The sequence below is a fragment of the Haliaeetus leucocephalus genome, unplaced genomic scaffold, assembly GCF_000737465.1.
Source record: "Haliaeetus leucocephalus isolate CR32 unplaced genomic scaffold, Haliaeetus_leucocephalus-4.0 Scaffold555, whole genome shotgun sequence".
Classification (NCBI taxonomy): Eukaryota; Metazoa; Chordata; class Aves; order Accipitriformes; family Accipitridae; genus Haliaeetus; species Haliaeetus leucocephalus.
In genome coordinates this window covers 15,666,995-15,692,486 of record NW_010972991.1, presented here as the reverse complement: position 1 = coordinate 15,692,486, position 25,492 = coordinate 15,666,995, and the positions used below count along the sequence as shown (strand labels likewise).

At 36.8% G+C, this 25,492-nt stretch overlaps 1 protein-coding gene across 1 annotated transcript in view; it reads left to right on the top strand.

Annotated features, from left to right (window-relative positions):
- The window catches only part of ZFPM2 (zinc finger protein, FOG family member 2), a 258,193-nt gene that overhangs the window by 15,525 nt on the left and 217,176 nt on the right, over positions 1–25,492 (top strand). The window contains exon 3 of the mRNA XM_010577129.1: positions 1,149–1,250. Within this exon, the coding sequence (XP_010575431.1) occupies positions 1,149–1,250 (102 nt within the window). The remainder of the gene's footprint in view (positions 1–1,148; positions 1,251–25,492) is intronic.

Sequence of the window (25,492 nt, the reverse complement as noted above, 5' to 3'; positions counted from 1 at the left end):
CATTTGTTTTTAGTGCTGCCACTTTTCTGTGGGACAGTTTTTCAAAAAGTTTGTTTCAAGATTGCTAAAAAAATTTAAGCTATGATTCAGTCCTATTTGATTGATGTAGGGTTTTTTTTTTCCATTCCTCATAGTGTCTTCCTATGCAAGAGTTTCTTGGATTGATTAGTAGTAAAAAAAAAAATAAAAATCTACATATGTAGTAAAGTGCTGGCCTGGATAAGCCCTCAGAGATGTCATTTAACACATTACTGTGGCCAATTTTGTGTTATTACCTGAACCCCTCACCTTCAATGTAATTTCTCATAGTGGTTATTTCAAAGTATTTTTGCATGGAGCTTGCTTAGAATCTTTGTTTAACTGAAATAACTGCACTTGCAACAGGAAATTCTTCAAATAAAAGTTAAATGATCATCTCTAAAAATTTAACCTCATCGTAATTTTCCATGTGTCCTGTATACAGCCTTGTAGTGGATAGTTACTGAAGGCAGACAGATGTTCTCAGGTACTTCCGGATGGTGAAAATTCTAAAAATAATCAGAGATGTTGCATTTCTTTAGATAAAGCTTGATAGGGAGAAAATTATCATAGGGACTTGCTTGTGGATTATGACCCTTAAGGGCAAATTCCTTAAATGCTGAAGTACCACAGAGTAGCTCTCCACTAGTTGCCCGAAAATCCAGAACATTTAGTGGACCATATTTTGGTGTCATTACTCTGCAATGCATAAGAAACAGTTAGGTGTCAATTCAAGAAAACACATAACTGAAAGCATGTGTTCCTGGGGAGTAACAAGCTGATGTCTTTCTCTCTTTTATACGTACAAATTTAATGACTTTTTGTGCATTGGTTTACAGAATTAGGTGCAAGTTGTGATTCTGTTTTTTAAGCATATGGAGTAAACAGATTTCCAGGATTTGTCCCTCCACAGAACTGGAAGGATTGGATACTCAGAGCTTGTTTGAATCACTGGGAACTCATAGATGTTTATATGTCTAACAATATTTTTTTTTCATTTTCTCTCTGTTTATAGACATGCATATGTTTTCACTTAATGCATGTAAGCAGTTGTTTGGATATTGTAGGAGCTCTGCCTAAAAGTCACTGTTGAAATACATCAATACTGTATTTCTCTGATTGTTTTTCAGGCAATGAAGAAGGCATCCAGGAGGCAGCAGAATCTGATGGTGATGCAAGGTCAGAGAAACCAGGGCAGCTTGCTGTGGAGACTGAAGATTGGGATGGGCCAGGTAGGAAAAAACAACTGAAGGCCAAGACAAATTTCTTAAACCAGATTCCAGTATTTTTTAATATTATTATTTTAGTAGATGTGTTGTGCTTTGCATTAATTTTTAACGGACTGTTTCTTTTATGAACCTTTGGAGTCCAGGATACTGATGGATTAGTACTAAGATAAAGTTCTTGAGTAGAGAACAGTTTTGGCTGTACCATTTTGTAAATTGTTCAATTTAAATGCCTTACATACCTGCTTGATGTAAAGGAAAATGTTGCTGCTTAGAATTTTAGGATTAAAATTTATCAGTAAGTTCTCAGTTCCATGGTTGTATTAAGGTAGAAGCTTTTCTGCTGTTTTCTGAGGCCAGAAGACCAACCAAATGCCTGTGTCTGTTCTCAAGCTTTGTGCCTACATTTAGCAACGTTGAGCTTAACAAATAGATATGGTATCTACTGACATTTTCAAGGGCTTTCTTTACCTGTTTTAGCCTGATAGAAATCATTTAGCACACCTGGTCATTGATTTCAGTTGAAAGAGAAACTCTTAGATTGCAGTCAATGAAGTGTTAGAACTTCACATTAAAAGAGTCGTTCACGGTAACATTTTCTGTTATGCACAGTGAAGATGGTGCCAGCGTAACATTGCTAAGATATAAGAAGTGATGGTAGCATGGGAATACTTTCCAAGTATCTGTTCAAGATAAATACATAAAACCTCTGTTGCACCATAAAAGTACCTAAGATAAAGGGGTGAATTGTATTTCTCACTTAGGCAATTCTGCAGTTGAATTCAATGTGATGTTTTCATGGGTATGGACTCTGGAATGGGCCTTAAAAATCCATTATATTGACTATGTTTTAATAGTGCTGTTGGAAAACATGCATCTGAAGCCAAACATACTCTCAGAATAGCTGTATCTCTTACAGAAATTTTCCCTAAAAAGGATGAGCACATCAGAAAAGAGTTCCAGAGTGTTCTATCAATAATTTATAATCCAATAATAATATTTCATTAGAAAAATTCCTACATTTCACTCACATTTTCATCCTTGCTTGATTTTGCAAATTACTGTATGCTCTTCATGAAGAGAAGAACAGAACTAATGGTAATTTTCTGAAACCAGTAGCTGGAAAATAAAATGCAAACAAAAATGAAGACATAGTATATCTAGTTATTATGATGTCATTTAAACTGTTTTTAATGATAATACACAAATAAGTTGATATTCTACATAAAGCACTATGGTCTTACATGAAAACAAGATTTAGTACTATAATACACTACAGTACATTTGAAATAATACAAAAGACATCTCTGGATGTAGCAAAATGGCCTTTTCCAGCTTCATAATAGTCAGTGATTAACATAGGACTTGTTTTTAATTTCATTATAAATAAACTCTATCTGAAATATGTAATTTTTTTGTTGCTCTTCCATTTTAGTGTATTTCAACATAGTTGAATATGCATTTTGGGGGCTGTTACTGCTTTTAATATGAGCTATCTTATACAAAAGTTTCAGAGGTATCTTTTCTGACAGTATGGAGTAAAAGGAGTATTTTTTATTTTGCTGGGAAAAAATTTCAGTTAAACAGTAAGATGTGTGTATTTCTTGTAATATCCGCTGGTAGCTTTGACATGGGATAAGATGGAAATCAAAGCTGAATGTGGGAAAATTTCTTTTGACTTCAGAAAACTGATGACCACCAACATGAAATAAGGAGCTTTATTTTATTTAAATACTGGTTCTTTACAAGGGTATAATATGTATGAAGAAAGGAATGGATACATACCACATGTGGTACTCTCCATCACGCATGCTTTCTGAAATGAATTTGGTTATTTATTGATGTGGAAAAAGAAACAGTCAACAGAAGATCATTTTCGACCATGCAGCACAAAGATAACTTCTTTCAGATCTTTGAAAAAAATGAAAGCATGAAATATTTTGCTTACTTAGGAATATATTTTAGCACAACACAAACAGAACCATTAAAAACTTTTCTTGAACAACTTCAACAACTCATAGTAGAGGCATGACCTTAAAGGGCGGATGACCATACATTCTTCGTTATCTGATCTGTCTCTGGTCTCCTTACTGAGATGGAGCACTCTCAGAATCCAACAATGACTCTGTTCTGCATGGTACAAGTTGCTGTCAACTGATAATGTGAACTGTGACAACTCAAGGATTCATATAAATAGTAGAGCTGTTTTGTTATTTTAATATTTTTTTTCTTTTTTTAGCACTAAGGGAACATATTGTTATTTTCAGAGCCAGTACTTGTCAGGGACTGAAGTTCTGCAAGTTATTCATTAGCAACAACTTACTTATGGATGAGTCAAAATTAAGCTTCTGGCGTTCACTAGAGTTTTATTTTGTTTGAAAATTTGCATTGTTAAATGGTTTGCATGCATTCCCAAACCTTTGTAATTAGGATAATATTATGAAGAAAAATCTAAAGTTAAATGTGCTGTAGCTTCAAAGAGTTTCTGCTGAAGCAATCTTTCAGGTCACATAGTCTTGTGACCTTCACTGACCATCAAGGAATTGCAGAGATAATGCTTACTCTGTGTAGTCACTTTGAGTGTTACCTGAATGTTTTTTAAACTATCTTCAGTTTTCATTGGTTTTGTCCTCATGTTTTAAAAATTCTTTTTAATGAGAAGACTACTCTGAAATAATGGAAACTGAGGTCAATAGACTGTATATGGACACACAGTAAAGGACCTGATCCTTTTTCCATTATAGCCAACAGCAGAAGTCCAAGGAATAGAAAAGTCTGCAAAGCAAGACTGGGCTTAAACAAATTTTATATGAGAAGACTTATTATTTAAATGTGGAAGCACAGGTCATTTTACAGCCTTAAATATACTGTCTGCTATCAGATGGATGCCTTGATACATGTAGATGTATATAGTTCTATAGCCTTTGTGTTATTCCTGGGATATCAGTGCAAGTGAGGCCAGTGATCAGTGTTTTAACACGTAATGAACAAAAGGTGGATCTCCTGCTTGTCTTCTACAGACCGTCCATCACATGAGAGAATAGGGTCATTCAGTTTTTTACTGGATATCTGTTCTGTGTAAGAACAAAAACCTCCTAAACTTGGGGAACTGTGAATGAAATATCCTAGAGGTTCCATGCTTCCATACCAGAACTTTCTTAAAATCTCTGAAATTTTAGATACCAGGCCTCTCAACTAAAATAGTGTTGAACCCAATATAAGGAAATTACATATTATATGCCATCTTGAGAGGTAAAGAAAAATTGTTTACAGAATTAGAAATTAGTGCCTGTTTATCATCCAGTGGTCATGGCTGTATTGGTGAGTATAAGTTCAGTCCCCTGTAGTTGTCATTTTAAGAAACAGCAAAAATGATCTGTATCAAAAGGGAGAAAAGACTTGAATGAGAAAGTATGGATCATAACTTGGAAGTGTTTAAGAAGAATTTTTTAGATCTTCCGAAAGGTATAATAAAAGTAAAGGCGATGTTGACTTTACCTAGAACAGAATTTAAAAAAACAGAATAGTCCAAGTTCAAAATTAATGGGAAAAGAGTGAATGTAACTAGATGCTAGGAACCGTCATACCTGGCTAAAAGAAAAAAACCTAAAAATCTATCAGAAGCTTCATTAATAACAGTAAGATGACATTTTAAAATGTGGTAAGGTAAAAATCGTTAGAAGATTGGTATTGATCTATTACAAGTCAGGAGTCTTAATAGCTACAGGGGACGGGGAAAAGGGTAGAGTAATTTAAATATTTCTAGTCTGCTTAAAACTTATTTGTGCTAGAAAACCTGTTTGTCTGTAAGTGATGACTGTACTGTTCCATCAGCAACTGATCAGTGTGTTAAACTTTTTAATTTAATTTAAGCAGCCTGATAGTTTGAATTTAACTTTTTTAGGAGCTAGGTGACCCACTGTCCTAATCATCAGTCTTCAGTTTTCAAAAAGTTTTGAGATGATTTGGAAGTTCTAGAATAGTAGAGGAAACAAATGTGTTCAAAACCAGTAAATCAAGGTTGGTCTGGATAATGACAGACTTGTCCACATGACAGTGGTCCCACTGGAAATAATGGGATAAGTGATGTAAGACCCTTTTATTAAAGGGGGATTAGTAAGAATGCCAATCCATATAGGTTTATGGAAAATACATCTTTTAAAACCAACTTAATATGTAATAGTGAGCTAAAGTATATTAGTTCTTTGCAATATGTTCACGATCCAAAGAAAATACTGAATAATGGATAGGTATTGCTATTGCCAGATCTGAATAGCTTGACATGTTAGCTACAGCAAAATTTTAGTTTCAGTATAATTAAGTATGAAGTCATGTGCTTATGAGAAGGTAATAGAAGTTTTACTACAGAAAGCAGTGTGTCTGAAAAAGTCTTGGGGTTTAGTGAGCTAAGGTTGAGCCCAAAAGATAGAGTTATGGCTAAAGGGTATGTTTGGGTTCTCAAATTATCTTGCTTGTCTGGTTAGCAGTCTTGTTTGATGCTGAAACAGGGTTCTGTCTCCTGCATTCACACTTCAAGAATGTTGTTAAAATTTGAAATGGGTTTAGAGAAGAGCCACTAGAATGTTGAAAGGACTGGTATTATGAAAAAGTCTAGGTCCTTTTCCTATTTATTTTATCAAAGAAAATATTAAAGGACAACCTGATTGCAAACTACTTTAAATTCAGAGTGAAAATCTGATAACAATGGGCACCTCTTTCTAGCAAAAGTATCAGAAGATTAAATGGACATTGAAGCTTCACAATTTCAGACACAAAGAACAGATTTTAGTGCTTAAAAAGTTAATTATTGGAACATTTAATGAGAAGTCATTTATCTGTCATGAGAAATATTTACATTCAGGATGAGATACTTTCCTAGAGAACATGATCCAGTTCTGTGGCAAACACTGGACTTTTTAAATGGGGTAGATGCCACTGGGGCAGAAGTTAAGACTGGCTGACCATGATAATTCCTTGTAACTAAAATGGAATGAATAAATGCATATACTATATATTGCCTTTATAAACATTGTACCGTTTGGATGCATTTATAGTGAATAAGTACTAGCAGTCTTCCACATAAGCAACTCCCACTTTTTATTTCTCCAGTAATTGTGTATTCAAGCTATGTTAAGAGTGATAACTTCTCTGTGCTCTTCTAAATTCTGTGCTATTATTCTGTAGCGATGGAATAAAACAACACAGTAGAAGACATCCCATAGCTATTCTGTGAGTAATATGCAAGGGAAAGTTCTTTAACTGGAGACAGATGGGACACAATTTTGCAGTTCTGACTAAGCCAAAAAGATTTCCTAAACCCACTCAACCATCCTGTGTGCTCAGTTCTTTTGACTTTCTTCCCACAGAGGTCTAAGAACCAGTGAGTGTTTCAGCCATTGGTGAAGTTGTATCTGCCTTTCGAGACAGAGAAATATTCTCTGTGTTAGCAGTTGGGGAACCGAGTATAGGGCATTTACAAAGGTGAAATTAATGCCACGCAGAAAATCTTGGTCCTAAGGAGGAACTGGATCTCTCTCTTCTTAATTCACATGCAGTATACTGTCATGTCACTTACTCCTTATGTGAGCTCTTACTTTCAGAGCCATAAAGGAGCACAGCTTTCTTGCAGAACGTGCTGATTTTGTGAGTTGGATAGTCTTAAAAGTCAGTCTCAGAAGTTCTTTTGAAATGTATCTGAATTTTTTTTAGAAAGCAAGAAAATATGATTTGTCCACATATCCAAAATGAAAAAGAAAAATAAAAGGCAGTGAAAAATAAGACCTAAAACTCTCATTGTCATTTCGTGGTAATTTTTAATGTATTGTTTACGTTCCTCTCTCCATAAAGTGAAGGTTTCCCATGTGTAAAATTCTGCCTCCAGTAAATGAACAGAACTTCTGCTATTGATAATAGTAAAGCAGGATGAAGTCACGACTCATGTTACATCTCAGAAGACTCATATACATATATCAGAATTGTTGAAAAAAGTATGAAGGATAGTTAAATATAGCACAGTATAGTTTCTTTTAATTGCTATTACAGGTTGGTGGGGTTTTTTAAATGTATTGGAACGTTTAAGAAAAATAGTAAACAGAAAATTAAATAATGCTTTAAAATAAAAATATGTTGAGCTATGCTGCCATTAATGTTTAATAAAAGAGAGAGAAAAACAGGCTGTCATATGAATTCTAGTGTATTGCTTTAGTGAGGTGTGAATCGGAAAGGTTCTAGTGAACATCTGACATGTCAGGTTCACATTTTTACCTTGTATAAAAGGTAGTTTGAAAAGCTTTTCTGAATAGATTTCCTGTAACCATTCATAAGAATCACTGTAAATATGTATTGATCATTTGGTTTACTCTGCATTATTTACTAATACCATAAACAGTTTGGGTTACAAAGTAAAACTGTAATATAGATTGGAATGGTTGGTAGACCACTGCAAGATGGAAGCAGACATTAATGATTGTCTTTTTTTTCCCCCTTTTTATTTCTTTTTCTTTTTTTTTTTTTCTTTCTTTCTTTTTAAACCAGTCCTAAGAAGGACTTGGAGATTACTGTCCTGATTTTGTTTCTTTTTTGATTGGGGAAATGTGGTAGATATAAGATCTTGGAAATGCTATTTGATGTAAATTAACAAAAATCCATGAAACATAGTTAACCATAGATATAGTCTGACAGTAAGAAGAATATTGTGAAGAAGCAGAGGAAATCATAGAACGACTGTGTGTTACTCTGACAGTGAATCGGTATTATCTCTGCTATCAGATAATGCAGTTATCATTAATTTTCACATTTGCATTTCAATCTTTGGAAGGAAATGACTCTTGCCGGATGAAGATAAGAGCTCTGTACCACTATAATGAACCATCATTTTATCCCGATGCTTTGTATCCATATGAAAATGAGGCTGGGTGGTGGTGTGGTATGTGAGGAGGGGGTGGGGGGGGTCATAGAAACATTGTAACAAAGTGTCAAAAATCACTACAGACTTTGGGAGCCCTTTATGAAACAAGAGGCAGTCTAAATAAATCTTCTGTAGTGAAGTGGATATTGGATTAAAAGCAGAGAGCTGGACTCCCATACCGGGCTTTGGGAGGGGGTCCTGGAGGAGCAGGGGAGGATTTCTGTGGGTCTTGATCTGGTTTCCGTCACTAGTTTCGATCTAGGTGGAGGCCATGCAGACACAGAATGGAAAAATAAGGGTGTAATAGTCATCAAGTTAACCCTTGCGCTGCAGGTCTTGTTTTGACGTTTGAATACTATTGAGGTAGGTGGAGTAAATGCTAGTGGATCGCTGCCTTCGTGATTCGGATTCTGATACTGGAGGTGTTTCAAGAGGTTACCACACCTGCATATTAAATGCAGGATTTCAAATAATTTTCAGTCTTGTATATAGAACTGATCCAAGTCTTTAAGAACTGTAGTGTTCAGGTCCTTTTCCATGCATAGCCCAGATTTGTGTTGATTTCCTGAAACTTGATCTGCAGAACTCCGCAAGGCATCATTCCGTTTTAGGTCTGATTGATTAAAACCATGGTTCCCCAAGTACTCTTGCACTATATTCAACTTGTTTGTCCTTTATGGTGTAGTTAGTGCCCATAAGTTACAGACTTCATCCATACATTGTTGGTACTCACTGCCAAACGTCTGCTAAAAGCATGAACTCTTGAGGTTTGCCCCCCATCCCATTTTTTTGTAAGAAAAGCTGAGATTCTTATATCATCAAATGATGGTAAGAACTGATACTTAAATGCATGATATTTTAAAGTCATTCTTCCTGTATAACCTGGGACCATTTATAGGAGCACCAGGATATCCATCTTACCCTGACCAGCTGGGATTGATGAATTATTCTGCTGCCCATAGCAGCTGCTTCCTCCTGCAGACCTTTCTTGGGGCCTCGCCTCTCTGCTCTTTTGTGATGAGCCCGTTTCTGTCTCGTCCTGAGAAGGTGCAGGGCTAAGAACTGTAAGGAAAAATAGGCTACACCTTTGTTAGCACATTCAGTAGTGACAGAAGCTGAATGGTATATATACTTGTGAAGTGTTAAAACGGTCCCTGGCATGATTTTGGCTGAGGCCAGCTGACACTCTTCCCAAGTAGATCTCAAGGTGCAGGAGATAAAGCGTTGCAGAGAGCATTCTCCAGAGCTAGTTTGTGGGCAGTCACCTCTTTATAGGCTAAGGAATTCTCCCAGCACATAAATAGGGCTGCATTTGGCCTCAGTGCCCGGAACTGTTCTTCGGCACACGTAATTAACCTTCCTTTTCCTTTAACAGACATGCTTGGTACAGAAATCGGCTGTTCTTCAAGGCAATTGATCTTGTTGGCGGATTGCTCCCTGTACGGGCCTGAAAGATGAGAGAGTGAGAGTGGCCGTGTGAACTCACATGGAAGTAGCAACCAAAACTTTGCTGTTGTCTTTCCCACGTACAAATTTGACTTTTGTGGGAAACAGGCTGTTGCGTGACCTACTGAGCATGTGTAATAGATAAAATCGACTCATGGGGAGAATTTTCATTTTATGGTCACAACTGGCAAATGAAAATGTCCACACCTGGACAAAATGAAATGATGCCCGCTAGCCAGAAATGGTGGTCACCAAGGCTTTAAGAGCAAATTGAGGTGTAATACAATTCGCCTAAAAGCATGTGAATAGGCAGTACTAAATTTTGAAAATGAAAAGATATTTCCTGTCTTGATGTCACTTGTTACGGTGACTTCTGTAGCATCCCTTTCATGATTCAAGGTGCAAACATAGTAGGATTCTGTAAACTTGGAGATAAGCATTACCTCATTTGACTTTCAACTTTAAATATCAAAAAGCAGCGAGTTCATCACTGAATACTGGAGCCCTTGTCAAGCATTCCAACTGTTTTGTCAGTTGGGATGCCATTTCCTTATCATTGTTTCACAGTTAACTTATATATGTGAATTTAAATTTAATTTCAAAATTAGTTGCTATAGAAATGAACCTAGTTTTGAAGTAACATTTTCTGGTATGTACATTTAACATTTGGAGGACTTTAATTTTATTTAAACAGTTAGCCTTTTAGAATGTTTCCAAGTGAAAAACTTAATTTTTTATCCTAGTCAAAATGCTTCAGAAAAGTGGAACTATTTAAAACCTTCAAGTCTATTATTTTTTAGTTTGATGGTAGTCATTTACTATTCCTGGTCCTTTATTTATCCACTTCTGAAATATTTACTTGACATAGCAAGGCTTTTCATTTTCAGTGTGCTGAGTGTAAATTGTTCCTTGGCAACCATATTAATCTGCAAGTGGGCAAGTTTCTAGACTAGGTAGATTTGAAATTGATCCGGTATCTTCCTAAATTCTTTTGTACTTGTTTATGTCCAGCATGAGGCAAGAACGTTGGCCTGACTTGTAAAAGGCATTGAACTCTGAATGAAAGGTGATACACATTATAAATGTAGTCTATTTTGGTTGGCATTTACGTTTCAAACACAAAAGACTTCGTGTTCTCTGAAAAAAGTTGATAGCTGGGAAAGGCGTGTGCAAGGGACGAATGATCAGATTCGCTAGGTACTTCGCTTTGGACATGATACGCTATATAGTGGATATTATGTAAAGTACAAATCCCTGTAGGTCACACAGTGAAGGACTCCTAGTCTGTGAAATTCTGCAGGGAATCAATGAACATCTGCATTACAATACATTGTTTCTTGTAGTTTCATGCACCAAGGGACCTGCAGAGGCTGGCAGAAAGCTTTGCACTTTTCAGCTGTCTCCACTGTAGTTTGGTCATAAAGGCAATATAACACCCTGGTAATTGCAAAGGACTAGGAAACAATGTCTGGTTTGGAAAACAGATGGGGTGAGAATCAAAAGGGACATGTAATCGGTCCACAACTATTTTGTTCTTTGTTGTGTGTTTCTCATTAATTCAGCTAAGATTATTGCATGCAGAATACTGCATAGCAACACTGGCTTGAACAGTTGAAGGATGGATGTGTTAATATATTGAACTATATACACAACATAGTGTTATTTAACACACAAAGCTGCAGTCCAGCAGTTGGATGCAAACACCTAGTGAGAGATGCTAGTGACTTTATTTCTTAAATTGGCAGGTTTCAGTTGGTTTCAGTGATGTATCCTGTGTTTGGCATATCATTAAAGAAAATATTTTGATTTTCAAAATGCATTTTCCTCGTACCCCTTTGTAAACTGCTTATTTAGTCTCTTGTAAGACATCATGACATAAAAGTTGGAATAATATAACTAAAACAATAAAAGTGTTATCACCAGGAAACATTATACCTCCATTCGAAAGAACTAACTTTTGGTAAGAGTAAAAAATTTAATTTGACATGTGAGTGACAAACTGGATGCTAGTATTTACCCACAGAATTACACAGGTCATAATGGTTCAGAGTCAGAAAAGGAAACTGGACATTGTGGTCATGGGACTGCGAGAGAGTCCTGAGGGCAAAATTCCTCTTTCAATTCTGACCTTGACACTTTCTCAGTATCTGTGTTTAGCTCAGTGAGACCAGCTTAGCACAGGTTTGGGTTTAGGTTTTTAATTACCACGTTTCATGTTTTAGGGTGCTTTACCATTGCATGCTCAAAAGAAGGATATGGATTGAACAGTAGATGTTATTTTCTCTCCTTGATGTAGGCTTCAGACAAGGGTATGTGTAAACGATCTTTGTAGAGTGCAATAATGGTCATCATACAGAAATGCTACAACAATCTCTTTTATGCAATCACTCAGGACTTATTCACCAACATGGAAAAAGTAAGTGTGGTTGTCTTAATAGCATCAGACCTCATTTTTTGTTTAGTTACAAAATTTTTAGTTATTTAAACATGTTCTGATGGAATCAGTGAGAAAGCCCAGAACCAAATATTCAGAAGTATGGCCCAGAGTTAAAACTAGTAATATACCTATGCTGATATTTGGGTAGGCAGAATTAATAAGGAATAAAGCCTATGTTTGGAAAGCTGTAACTCCACAATAGCTACTGTTCCTACTTTTTCCTGCAGTCAGCTGATTAGCTTAGACCTTCTAAAAGAACTGTGTAGAGGACATCTGAGCTCCTTTTTTGTTTTTTGTTTTTTTTTCTTCCCCCAAAGATTTCAAAGTTTTCCAAATATGCTTTTTAATAATCAGAGCTGATTCCAAAAACTATTTTTAATCTATAGCATATTAAATCATATTCATGGGGAAGATGCTTGTGTATGCCTGTTTTGCCAGTGTGGGCAACTAGTCCAGTGTGTTTGTTGCATCTTTTATGATGTGTTAGAGAAAAAATGAATCAAATTGTCCCATCATAGCTTACTCTTTCCATTTGCTCCCCTTTGTCGCCCTCAAGACTGTTAAGGAATGTATTCAAGCTGGAAAACTTGGAACAGCCAGATTTGACTTCACAACATATTCTTGGGGATTAGAGATAGAAAAAGCTTCCAGTATTTTATATAATTTTGTTTTAAGTGAGTATTGTAGGACTATGCATTGGCATATTGTTTGTTTTAAAAAAATACTGGCTGATATATTTCAAAGATTGAGGATAAAGCTGTAAAAATCATATTTTACTTAGAGAAAATACTCATGGTAGGCTCGTTCAGGTCCGTGCTTCTCTGATTTTATGGCTTATCGTTGCATTGGTTGAAAAGGTGCTTCATCAGCATAAAACCACAATGATGGATTATTGTGGATAATTTAGAAAAACAGTACAATGTATACTACAGACATAGTCTTCCAGAGTGTTGCGTATATGCATTTTGGGCTGGGTGGTTCTTAAAGGAGACTGAATTTCAAATTACATCACTGTGTGAAAAAAACCTTCCTTAAGTTATCTGAAATTTGATACTTATACTGTGGTGCCAAAACTACTAATCAGTTCGTAAATCTTTGGCTTGCATATATAAATAAATACTAGTTGTCATAAAAAAAATGAGACTATCTGGACAGCACTCTCAATAATCATTCACTGAAAAGTTTTCTTAGGTGTAATACAGTCATGTTTTCAAGTTTTATGTAATGCAACACTGTAAATGCTTCATATTGTTTGTTACAATCTGTAAAAGTATATATAATCTTAAACTTTCTTTACTATTACTATTGTGATTTGTATTTAGGATTTTTATTGACTTCTCAGAAAAAACTTTTTCCCCGATTTTTTTCCCCAATTACAGAACTGCTTAGCATTTGATATTGACTATTTTTCAAAGTGCGTATTGGATCTCAACTTTTCACAGAAATTTTCTTTAAGAGGTGCTCTCTAAATATGTGACTATTTCTAGCAGCAGAAAAAGAAAAAAACCTGCAACAAAACAACAGATATTTTGGTGTGTTGCAGTCTGATAAGAGCTAGCATTTAGTTTAATTACTATATCCATAACATTTTAGCCATCAAATTTTGAGACTTTTCCAAGGAAATTATTTTTCACTGGTCCTGCTAATCCTTGTTTTAATAGTTATAACTTACTTAATTTTCTTTTCTGTATCTTCATGCCACAATGCGCGAATCATCTGGAATGGAAGAACGGTGTGATAAGGTTGTTGACAGGGATGTGAATGGGAGACGAACAGTGTAGAATTTAAAATGGTATATAGGTGCCAGAGGACATCTTCAGGGGACACTGGAGAAATGTTCTTGCATAGTGCCTTCAGACACGTGATCTGACAGAGCAATGGCCAATAAGGAGAACTGGACTCTGTCCTACATGGCGCATGAAGTAAGCTTCAGGTTCCTTTAATACCTTTTTGTAGGAATACATCTGATTACAGAAAACCTGTTCTCCTTGAATTCTGCCTCTTGTCAATACATAAAGGGGGCCTACAGGAAAGATGGGGAGGGACTCTTTAACAGGGAGTGTAGTGATAGGACGAGGGGTAATGACTTTAAACTGAAAGAGGGTAGAGGATTGAGATTAGATGTAAGGAAGAAGTCCTTCTATTGTGAGTGTGGTGAGGCACTGGAACAGGTTGCCCAGAGAGGCTGTGGCTGCCCCCTCCCTGGAAGTGTCCAAGGCCAGGCTGGATGGAGCTCTGGGTAACCTGGTCTAGTGGAAGGTGTCCCTGCCAGTGGCAGGGGGATTGGAACTAGGTGATCTTTAAGGTCCCTTCCAACCCAAACCATTCTGTGATTCTATGATAATATATTCTACAATGTCATACGCATATTGACAAGCATGGTGCAATAGATTAGCTGTTCTACTGATGCACTGTTCTCACATTGTTCAGTGTTCTACATACTGTCATACTGACAACCCAGTCAAGAAATTAAATAATACTTTAATAGCACTTAGAAACCGCGGTCCTCCCTATTAAAAAGCCTTTTGCCATCTGCTTGCTTTTTAATTTTTCTCATAAAAGAGACAAAAAATGGCTTGAATATGTAGGAAAGCATGTCACATTACTTTCACCATTTCTCAGCTTCTGGGATCATTGCCCTATAAAAATGCTATGTGCATTTCCCCAAAGCTTGGACATATCATGGCGCTTATCTAAAGAGAAAAATGATATATTTTTAAAAGAAAAATGCTGACCTAGTTAGTGAGGCTGAAACCATTCATTAATTAGAAGTCATAATTGCAATTACATGGTAAAATTAATTTATCACGAAAATAATCCTATCAGTTTTCCTTTTTGGAAAAATGGAACCAAATGATTTTAGCAGCCCGTATTGCTTAAGGCTGATACTACAGTGATACTGGTTTAGAATGAATAAAGTAATCAAATTCTATTTTCAAGATCTGAAATTCTGAGACTGCATCAATGATAGTGTATATATTTTACGAGATTCACTTGAATTGTAATTTTGTAATTACATATAATATATAAAGCATATATGCACAGATAAATGCGTAAAAGGAAAATAGTGTGCTGAAATTTAAAAAGAGTGAATCGAAGATAACACAGCACATAATATATAGAAAAATTCATGTAATATGGCAAGTATGCTACAGTGTATGAAACTCAGAATGCCTTTTCTACCCTCAGGCTATTTAGACTTCCTTGATATTCAAATCTTAATGTACATTAAATGGAATTTAAGGAGGTCCACCTTGCTGGACCTCAGGCAGACTTAGCGAGTAGTGCTCCTTGGGGATACCACTTTATGTATATATTTTCAAAGATGTTATAGCCATGAAATATAGTCCTTTGATGACATCATAACTGTGAAATATGACTTTATTTTTCTCACCAGCAGTCAGAACTTTACTTTATCTATATTAAGCAGTCTGTATGCATAAATAAAGAATACCAAATACTGAAGCTGACTGCTGTAACCTAACATAGCCACCTTCAGTTGGAGTATTCATCACTCCCTGTGATGCCCTATGGATGTCAGGGGACTGTTTGTACAGTAACATGCTGTCAAATATCGCTAAGTTTAACATTGCCTTCTCTCCAGAAATACGGTAATAAGCACTGTGGATAGCGTTAGACAGCTATATGCCCGAATTCAGCAATTACTTAACCCGATTTAAATTTTAACAGAGGGCAGAAATTTACTGTTTTATGTCAAGGTAGTCAAGCTTGGTCTTTAAATTTAAGGATCTTAAAATACATCATTAACATTGCTGGTCCTGTTGAAGTAAATAGAAAAGTACACAATGATGCCAATGGAGTTAATACCTAGTCTGTTAATGACTAGTTAATGTATGAACGCATATATCATTTGCATAAGACTCACAAATGCACAGACTTTTTAGGAGAAAGACTGCTAGCTGCAGTCACAGGGGAGTGTTCATCTGCCCAGACTTTGTTATTAATGGGTAATAGGAACAAGTATACTTTTGAGCATCTGAATATATCTTAAAGTCTCCAAGAAAAAGACTTCATAGAACAGTACAAGAAATTCAGGCTTAAATCTCTTTTTTCCAGGCTAACCTAGCATTTGAAGATAGAATCAATAAATCTTTTTTTTTTTTTCCAGGTAGTAAAAAAAATATCTACTTTTAGAAGAATGCTTTTGGTCTTCTGGGCTCCCATCTTGCAAAGCATTTACAAACTTTTAATTTAATGCATATGAGCATGCCATTAAACAAAGAACTACTCACATGCATTAAGTTAAGCACATATGTAAGTGTTTGTAGGACTGCGGCCTCAGGTCAGAAGCTCTTCCAGGAAGGAGCTGCCTTTATCATTGTACTTTCTACGTACTCAGCGAACTGTTAGCTTGCATAAATTAATAGGGATGCAAATCAAAGCAATGCTAAAGGCCCCTTTCCACTCCTCTGACAATGTAAAAGGGGCTTAAAGGTTGAGTAAATCACTTAACTAAGAGCCAGAATTCTGAAGACAATAAATAAGGACTTCAAACTATAACTTCTTGAGTTTCTGTTAATTACAGAATATTATTTCATGGATTTGCTTGATTTTCTAACTTCCTATTTTGAAACATTTTTTATTAAAATACTTATCTTAATATATGTTGATGTTTTGACTCATATTTACTTTTTAAAATGAATTTTTTTTTGAGAAGTAGGAGCTAAATCTTGAGGCTGCTGTTCGTTTTCATTTCACAGCGACTTCATTGTCAGTGGTGGGATAGTACTTACATAATACATTAATTTTTTAAATGATAACTCATTTGGATTCTGCAATCTTTTTTTTTGTTTTTAATTTTAAAAATCCCATCATATTTCATGGCTCTGATTACAGCTGTGAAGCACAGTCTTGTGGTGGCATAATGCACATGAATCTTGATCTTACTTTATTTGCTAGTAGTAAGATTTTTGATATAACTGTCTATATTTTTGCTGCAGCGATATATATGAATATATGTCCTGGTTTCAGCTGGGATGTAGTTAGCTGTCTTCCTAGTAGCTGGTACAGTGCTATGTTTTGAGTTCAGTATGTGAAGAATGTTGATAACACTGATGTTTTCAGTTGTTGCTCAGTAGTGTTTAGACTACAGTCAAGGATTTTTCAGCTTCTCATGCCCAGCCAGGGCACCTGACCCAAACTGGCCAACAGTGTATTCCATACCATGGGACGCCCCATCTAGTTTAGGAACTGGGAAGTGGGGGGGGGCAGGGATTCGCCGCTTGGGGACTGGCTGGGTGTCGGTCGGCGGGTGGTGAGCAATTGCACTGCGCATCGTTTGTACATTCCAATCCTTTTATTATTGCTGTTGTCATTTTATTAGTGTTATCATTATCATTATTAGTCTCTTCTTTTCTGTTCTATTAAATCGTTCTTATCTCAACCCAGGAGTTTTACTTCTTTTCCTGATTTTCTCCCCCATCCCACTGGATGGGGGGGGAGTGAGTGAGCGACTGCGTGGTGCTTAGTTGCTGGCTGGGGTTAAACCACGACAATATACCAATATTATGAATTGAGAGGAGGAGAAATTAAAATAATGCCCAGGGACAGAAAAGGGTTGTGATACATAATGTCCAAAATGTTCCTAAGGACAAATCTTTTCTTACAGGAAACAGTTAATATTTTTTTATTATCTTTTACAGTTTTTTCTTAAATTTGCCATAAATTTGACTGAAGGGGTGTTCTGTAATACCGTGTGAAGCATCAGTGTCTCTTAGTTGCCTCTTCTGAAAATCAGTTGAATCTACTGCCTATTGTTTTGTTATCTAAGTCCAAGCACTATTTTAGAATTATGACTGTTGCTTGATGATTTTCTCAAGCATCAGCTGATAAAATAAACCTTATCTTAACAGTTAAGGTGAATAAAAGAAAATTTACCCTTTCTAAAGCTCTAGTTTTCTCTATGTGAGTTTCTTAATTGTGGCCCATCCTGTTTATATTTTTCATTGACTTTATTTCTTCAATTTTTCTTTTGTATAGACACTACCTACTGTTCAGCTTTTGCCTTCCTTATGCGATATTTGTAATAATAAAACAAGTCCATATATACTGTTTTTAATTAACCTTATGCATTGTGAGATAGAGGGTGTGAGATTATTTATCTGAATAAATTTACTTCGTATGAAAACTGTAGCACCTAAGCTTATATGTGGTTCTCTCTTGTAACCATGGCCCAATGGTACGTACCTGTTGTATTTGTCATCCCCACCTTCCTGCCGGCACTTGCCTTCCCCTTCACACATGCCGACGGTCACAGCACGGTGGCTATCGAGATGACAGTCCAGTGGTGCTTAGTGGAGCAAATGTCTTCACATTTTGGTTGCTTAAAAATGATTCACACAAAATGCGTGCAGCGAAGAGGCAGTTTCCCCAATGTACTCATACACACGTGCTGAAAAAATGTCGTTTTCCTCGTCAAGTTTTGTTTCCTTAAAAAAAACCCAAAAAACCCCAAGCTTTTTGTTGTTTCTATTCCCTTTTGATCATTCATAATTTCTGATCATCTCCTTTTATATTCCTGGTCTGATTTTGTTCATGCTCTTCATTTTTACTCTGCTCTGTATTCATTCTCTTTATGTCATTTATTTCCTTTGATTCTGTTAAAGTCCTTTTTCCATGTGGTGTGTGTCTTTCATACATTATAATTATAAAATACTTCCATTTTCTCTTCAAGCATTCCAAATTTATTTACCTAGCTTTCTAAGTTTGGATGCAGTGTTTCCTACAGTATTTATCAAGGAGAGTATAGAGAGAAATGAGCACACTATTACTATTCTTGGCTTTGCTGTATTTTCAAAGAGCATCTGCTGGTGTTCATTTGATATTTTTTTTCCTCAGCTATGTATATAACACACGCATATGTATCATCAATTCAATGAAAACACCACGGAGAAAATGAATTTTATGAAATTGGGAGGAAGTTTGCAGCAAACAGTGGATTATATTGGTGTTATATAGCTATCTCATCAAAAGGTAACAAATGCACAAGACCTTTTGCGCTTTTCAATTTGAAAGAAAATGATTTCATTAGAAAAAAAAGAACCATCACTCTGGATGTTGGAGAATGCCAGAGCCTGATGAAACCAGCTGAAGAGACAAACTGAGTGTATGGATGCAGATTAGCCTTCAGAAGATGAGGGTGTAAAAGGGATTTAATGGTAGGATGGATTATAGAAATCCTTGTAACAATGTTAAATAATTATAGTTCCAGCCGAGATCAAAGCAGTGCTGATTGAACCCCCTCAAGCTGTTAACACGGAGTATCTTGAAGAAAAAAAAAAAAAAGGGAAAAAAAAAAACCCCTCTGAGATTGGTCAGCCTGCACTGACAGTGTCCTCTGATCTGGGGAAGTTCTGGCTGTATTGAAGGTACAACTTGTGGGGGAGGGAAGGATAGAGGGAAAAATTTATCAGTCCAAGTAGCCTATCTGGGTGTGTTTTTTGGTTTGTGGTTTGTGTTTTTTTTTTTTTTTAAGTGAGGAGGAAGGGCTTATTATAATCAACATTACTGGAGTTCACACACTGACTGAAATTGCAGTAAACTTGTACACAATTGGCTTCTTTCCATATTGGAAAAAGGATTAAATTTCTTTAGCAGAACTCTGGTCTGTAACAGAAAATGATTAGACTCCCCCCCCTTTTAAACTACGGTTCCTATATGCATACCTGCCCAGCAACAACTATTAGTAGCGATAACTGGAAAACGCCTTTGTAGTAACGTTATTTAGCTGCAGGCAGGGAGTACAGTTGCTATGCCCATTCAACAGCATTAAACATTTATTCTCACTGCCTTGCCTTCCTGGCATTCATGCCTGGAGGATTATGCTTATGCCTCTATTAATAAAAAAAGAGAAGTCAAAGTTAAATCCTTACAGTTTGGTGGCATAGTAACTTGTGGCATAGCCAAAGCTTTTCCTTTTATACAGCTGTCTGTGAAGTGCAGCACCTGTAGTTTGTTTCAAAGGAAAATTTATAACTTTGGCCGTGTCGAGGTGTATTTCCAGTGATGGTGTGCCCGGTATGTTCAGTTCCAAATGGAAAGCTGGAGGCTGCAATAGATGAGTAATAAAAAACAAGGGTGGAAATGGCACCTTGTGGCCTAGATCTGTCTGAAGGAATGATTTCATCTAGCCCAGTGTTAGTTTGCTCTCGGGCTTTGTGCTGGGACTGCAGGAGAGCGAGAATGACTATCACTGAATGGGCATAAAGCTGTCGGACATCTCCTCTTGGGCATAGCCACGTAGGGGAAAAGGTGCTTCGACGAGGCATCATCATCCTCGTGGCAGGAAGGCTTTGCCGTCGCACAGGTTTTGCCAGTGAGTGGCCTGCAACTGATGTTAGACCTGTAGCTTTGGAAAGGTTAAATGACGTTTTTTGCGGAAAAGGACTGCAAAACTTTAGGTTCCTGGAAAAGTCAACATATAGAGAGTCTCTCTAGTTCTGTGAATACATGCATACGGCTGTATGTTTGAATGAATAGGAGTACTTTGTTTTCTGAGTACACCCCGTGTACTAAATGCCAATCAGAGAGTATATCAAAGAACTGCTTTGTATTTCAGAGAGTAATGGTGCATGACAAAACCCCGAACCTGTTCTCTGATCCCTATGTAAGAAGCTGTAGTAATATTTTCCAAATGTTATAGGTAAAAGTTTGTATCGAATACTACTACTCTTTTTAAATCTCAAAAATAGTTTTGGTATTGGTTTATGAACTGTTTTATGTGACCTGTCTAGGGACTTCTGTTAGCCTATTAGCGTAGGTAAGCTGCTTCTTACTTGCTTAAATTCTGTGTACTCCTTTATGTTCAGGGGGCCTTAAACAAATCTGTGTACCTTGGGTCAGGGATGAAGGCATTTTAATGGCACCATCTCCAAAGGATTTTGGGGCTATTTTCTTTAAAAGTGTGACGGTCTTTGCAGGCATCTCGAAGTGTCCGTAGATGTCCAAGTTACAGGTACAGGTTCTGTGGCTCTCTTGTCCTGGCCAAGTCCTACTGAAAACATGGAAATCTGTCATCTGATGATCCTCTGGGGCATTGTGTCACCATGTGGGGTTTATTCATGTAGAAAATACTGTGGCTAACCTGAGCTTTCCTGTTGAAGGTGTGATCTAAAACAAGATAGAAATGATTATGCAGTAATTGCTGAGAGATCTTGGCCAAGATCTGCAAAGTTATTTAAATATCTAACTCTTTGATATATAGTGGTTTGTAAAGTTAAACACGCCTGCAGGAGCAGGGTGTAATTTTTTATCAAACAGGTAGTTACAATGCTGGATAGAAACAGGTAATACCATTAAGTGAGCTTTAAGGTAGTGGAATGCTAGTTCAAAACTACCTGGCATCAATTAAGCATGAGTTTTAAAAGACAGTAATTTTAAGTGTGAGCTTACCTCAGATGTGGAGTCTTGAAGTCCAGGCCAAGGATCTCACAATTCCATTTTATAAAGAGACAATTTGAAGGAAGGAGTTGATGCGGTTTGGACGTATAGATATGTTATTTTTATGGTATAATTTTGGATGTAGTGAAAATGATGTGATAAATGCTTTGGAGAAGAAATCACCATGCCAGCCTGTGCTAACAACAGCTGAACTGTCAGCATGAGTTTTTTATACTGGAAATAGGGAAGAATAGTTGCTTTTTGCAGATGGAACATAGCAAGTTTTATGAATCGGTAGCAAAACTAATTAAGACTGTGTATTTAGTGTGTTTTAATTTTGAGAGTGGTTATGTGCAGGGTTAGTAAGAAGAGAGGGAAAAGGGAGAGCTTCTGAAACTGCTTTTAAGGACAATAGTTGAAGACAGGAGGGGATGAGAAAGGAAACCATAAGGAAGGTTTCTTAACGTGAGGAAGAGTTTCATGGTCAAAAAGAATGTGGGCTTCAGAGAATGTGCAGAATCCCCCCTCCCCTTTTTTTTTCTTTTTTCTTTTTGCCCCACTGTCTAGGGTTCTGCTGGTGCTACCGAAAATTAATAATAAAACTGGGAATCAACAAGAAGTCTTAAATTATTCCATCATCACTCTCTTCTGCCTGACATAGTCATTCTGTATTATTCTCTCTCTTTTTCTTTCCTGTTTCAGGTTACCAAAAAAGAACTATAAAAATACGTTTTTTCCTCTCTCCCCCACCCCCTTTCCTGTTGCTTTCTAGCCCTTCGTGAAATTGCAGTTGAAGAGTTAATAATGGAACTAGCTCTAGTGCACGTTACCTACCTATTCGCACTTCTTCTTCACACTTAAAACCCCTTCACAGAGGATTTTAGAATGGGAAAATGCTAAATCAGCTCTTTCCCTGTCCTTGGCTTCCGAGCTTTTTTTGTCATTGTGCTATGGAAAAAAGGATCAGACTCCAAACCTTTAAGCAGTAGCTGCATTTGGAAATAATCTAAAGTAAAGAGATGTCTTTGTGCAATACAGAACATCATTCTTCCCCTTTGTGCTCTGAAATGACAAATTATTGCCCCGTGACAGTGAGTTTGAAATCAGATAACTGAGACTCACTGGATGATTTTTATCTCCAGAGTCCATGTAAATTTGTTGTATGCTGTGTGTTGTGCATACTGTTTGTAATAGGATGGTACAAGCTCAGACATACATCCAGCTGCATGTGGATGACTTGAAGATCTGGCATTTTATATGTTACCACAGGAGAAAAAAGCCTAATTAGACTTAGAAATATCCGAGTTATTTCCAATTGACATTACTATTTTAAACATAAGTTGTTCTCCTTTTTAACATAACTTTCTACCTTTTTATTTAGATTGTGTTTACAATACAAATGGTTCTAGCTGTAAGTTAAAATATATATGATAAAGAGGGCAACCTTCCCCCTCTTTAGTGTCCTCCCCCTCCAGCCAGTCTTTGTCCTTCCAGTTATGAATACAGTGTCAAGATTCCAGTTGCCACTCAATGGCTGTGAAGGTGCTGGAAAAGGAACTGTTGGTGTTGCTGTCCCTTTTGTCATTTTTTTCCACTTTATTCATTCATCTTTTATTAAGACGTGTATGTGGAGAGGAAATGAGCGTTTTAGGCCTTGGTTAAATAAGTGTATTGGAGATAGTTATGGCTGGTGTGTCTCATCTATTGAACTTAGAGATAAATGCATGTAATATTTTTTGGATTTGATACTTTTTAAGTGTGAGGTTTATCTTACATATTAAAAAAAGCAGAAAGGAAAGCAGTTGCTTATAAATTCCAGCTTTCTGGATGTTTTAGTTTGTTTCTGAAATTTTTCTAGGAAAAAATATATCTGTTTTATGAAGAAATAGCTTCCTTTTAAATTGATATTACATAACTTTGATAACATCTGAAATCTTTATTTGAATCTCTTGCATTGTGCAGTGTCCCACACCATATGGTATATGGCTATACATTAGCAAATCTCACTCTTACCCAGGTTTAAAGATTTTCTGTTATCTGATAAATTATAAACAAATTGCACAAAATTGATTGCAGTACAAGCCAAAATATACTTTCAAGTCTCAAAAATAGGATTTAAAGCTATTATTTGAAGATAGGGTTTCAGCCACTGGCCTTCCTTTGAAGACTAAGTTTTTTAAACTAGTATTTGTTTACATTTCTGAGACAGGCACCAATCTAAACCTTTCTCTGCTCAAATACTAGAATTTACTTTCACAAATTCCCCTGAACAGTTTACTGAGTGCTAATTTTAGTCATTTCAGATGCTCAGTTGTTAAAACTAGTCACATGCACATGTGGATATTGGCACGTTGTAAGGACAGAGCATGCATCAATCTTTATTGTTTTCCATATGTACCCAAAGAGGACAAATTGAAAGATGTAACCCCGTGATTTTTCATACCTGTTTACAGTAATATGTTAACAACACTCTAAATATCTATCTCGTATATGTATCATAAAATATATTCACAACCAACCACTCATTCTTTCTGTCATATCATTTTAAAACATTCTTTTTAGGTCACCTGTTAGATTTATGAATTCTCAGTAAGTGAACTAGGACAGATGCTCAGCAAAAAAACCAACCAACAAACAAAGGCACATCGGAAGACTTGGTCCTCAAGCCTGATGTGTAGTTTTCAGTGGCTGTAGGGTAGTATACTGACAACCATGAAATCCTACTGTACTTAGCACAGATATAGTTGATTTCATCTTCATAATGCTGTACTTCATTAATAATCAATGTAGATAGACTCAGTTTTAATACAGAAACAAATCACCAAACCTCCTCTTTTTTCTGTACCAAATTCCCATGTTTGAAAAGCAGGGTGTAGAGAATGGCTGTGGTTTGTTTCTTATAATTATGAATTTAATTTCAAAGTCAAGCCTAGCTATATCTCAGATAGTTCTCTTCAGTGAAGTCCCACACCCATGTGGAACCGCCCCCTCCCCACCCCAGTCTTCACCTTGGGTTTAATGAGGCTTTTAAGTCAAGTTAGATGGTCTCCTGAAATTTTAGATTATAATTGACCTAGTCTAACTCAGGTAATAATATGGTTTGCTCGGCAGTATGGCTGCAAGCTAACTTCACTCAAATAACTAGTCCTCAAACACTTGTCCAGACACTGACCTAGCGAGAAATTTGTGGGGGCTCATTTATGGCCATGCACAAAACAGCAGGACATCTTACTGCTGCCTGCAGACGAGAGTTGTGGTGCCATTGGCTCAACAGGGAATTTAGGTCCCGACTTAGGATTTCAGTTACACTTAAATAATACGTATTTCCTGTAGTCTAAAGCTGTGCTAACTTGGACATAGATAACTAAAGGTGGTAGTTAAGATGAATCCTATAGGTGCTCCTTTTCTCTCGGCAGGCTCTTCGCCGTAGCCTTCTCCCTAAGTGAAAGGGGAAGACTAACAGGGAAGCAGTTGTGGTGTAGGTTCCTCAAGAGGAAGCTGTCATCCTGTTTATTATTGCCACTAGGAATAGCATCTTCCAAGCACTGAAAAGAAGATTTGGAGATTGGGATAGGATGTAAAACGGCAAACTCTCCTGAGGTACCAGAGCAAGGTCTAAGGTACTACTGGAAGCGTCTTCCTGGTGTTCCGAAGCTGGTGAACCAGGAGGCTCGTCACAGTGGATGTCTGTCTCAGCTTTTCTTGTTCTTCTGAATCTACTTTGCCACGGCTGCAACTTACAAAAGAGGCTGCAGACTAGAATGTGGTGGAGTGGGGTTGGCAGAGAACAAGTTGAGCTTGTTGAGTTGAACTCCCTAAACTGAGTTGGAGGCTCTTGAGGTTTTACAGGAAGGATTTGTCCCTAACCGGCACAGGCAGTATTCAGAACTGTGTGCAGTAATTGCAGCGTGCAGCCTGTGTGGTGCTGTACTTCCTGTGTCTCCTTTGGACATAGCTTCTAAATTGTCACTAGACCACCTCAGCAGTCTTAACTACTTAGTTTTTAAATTTGCCTTGCTCAGTGGCTTGCCTTGGTTCAGGTGAGACTAACTGGGGGGC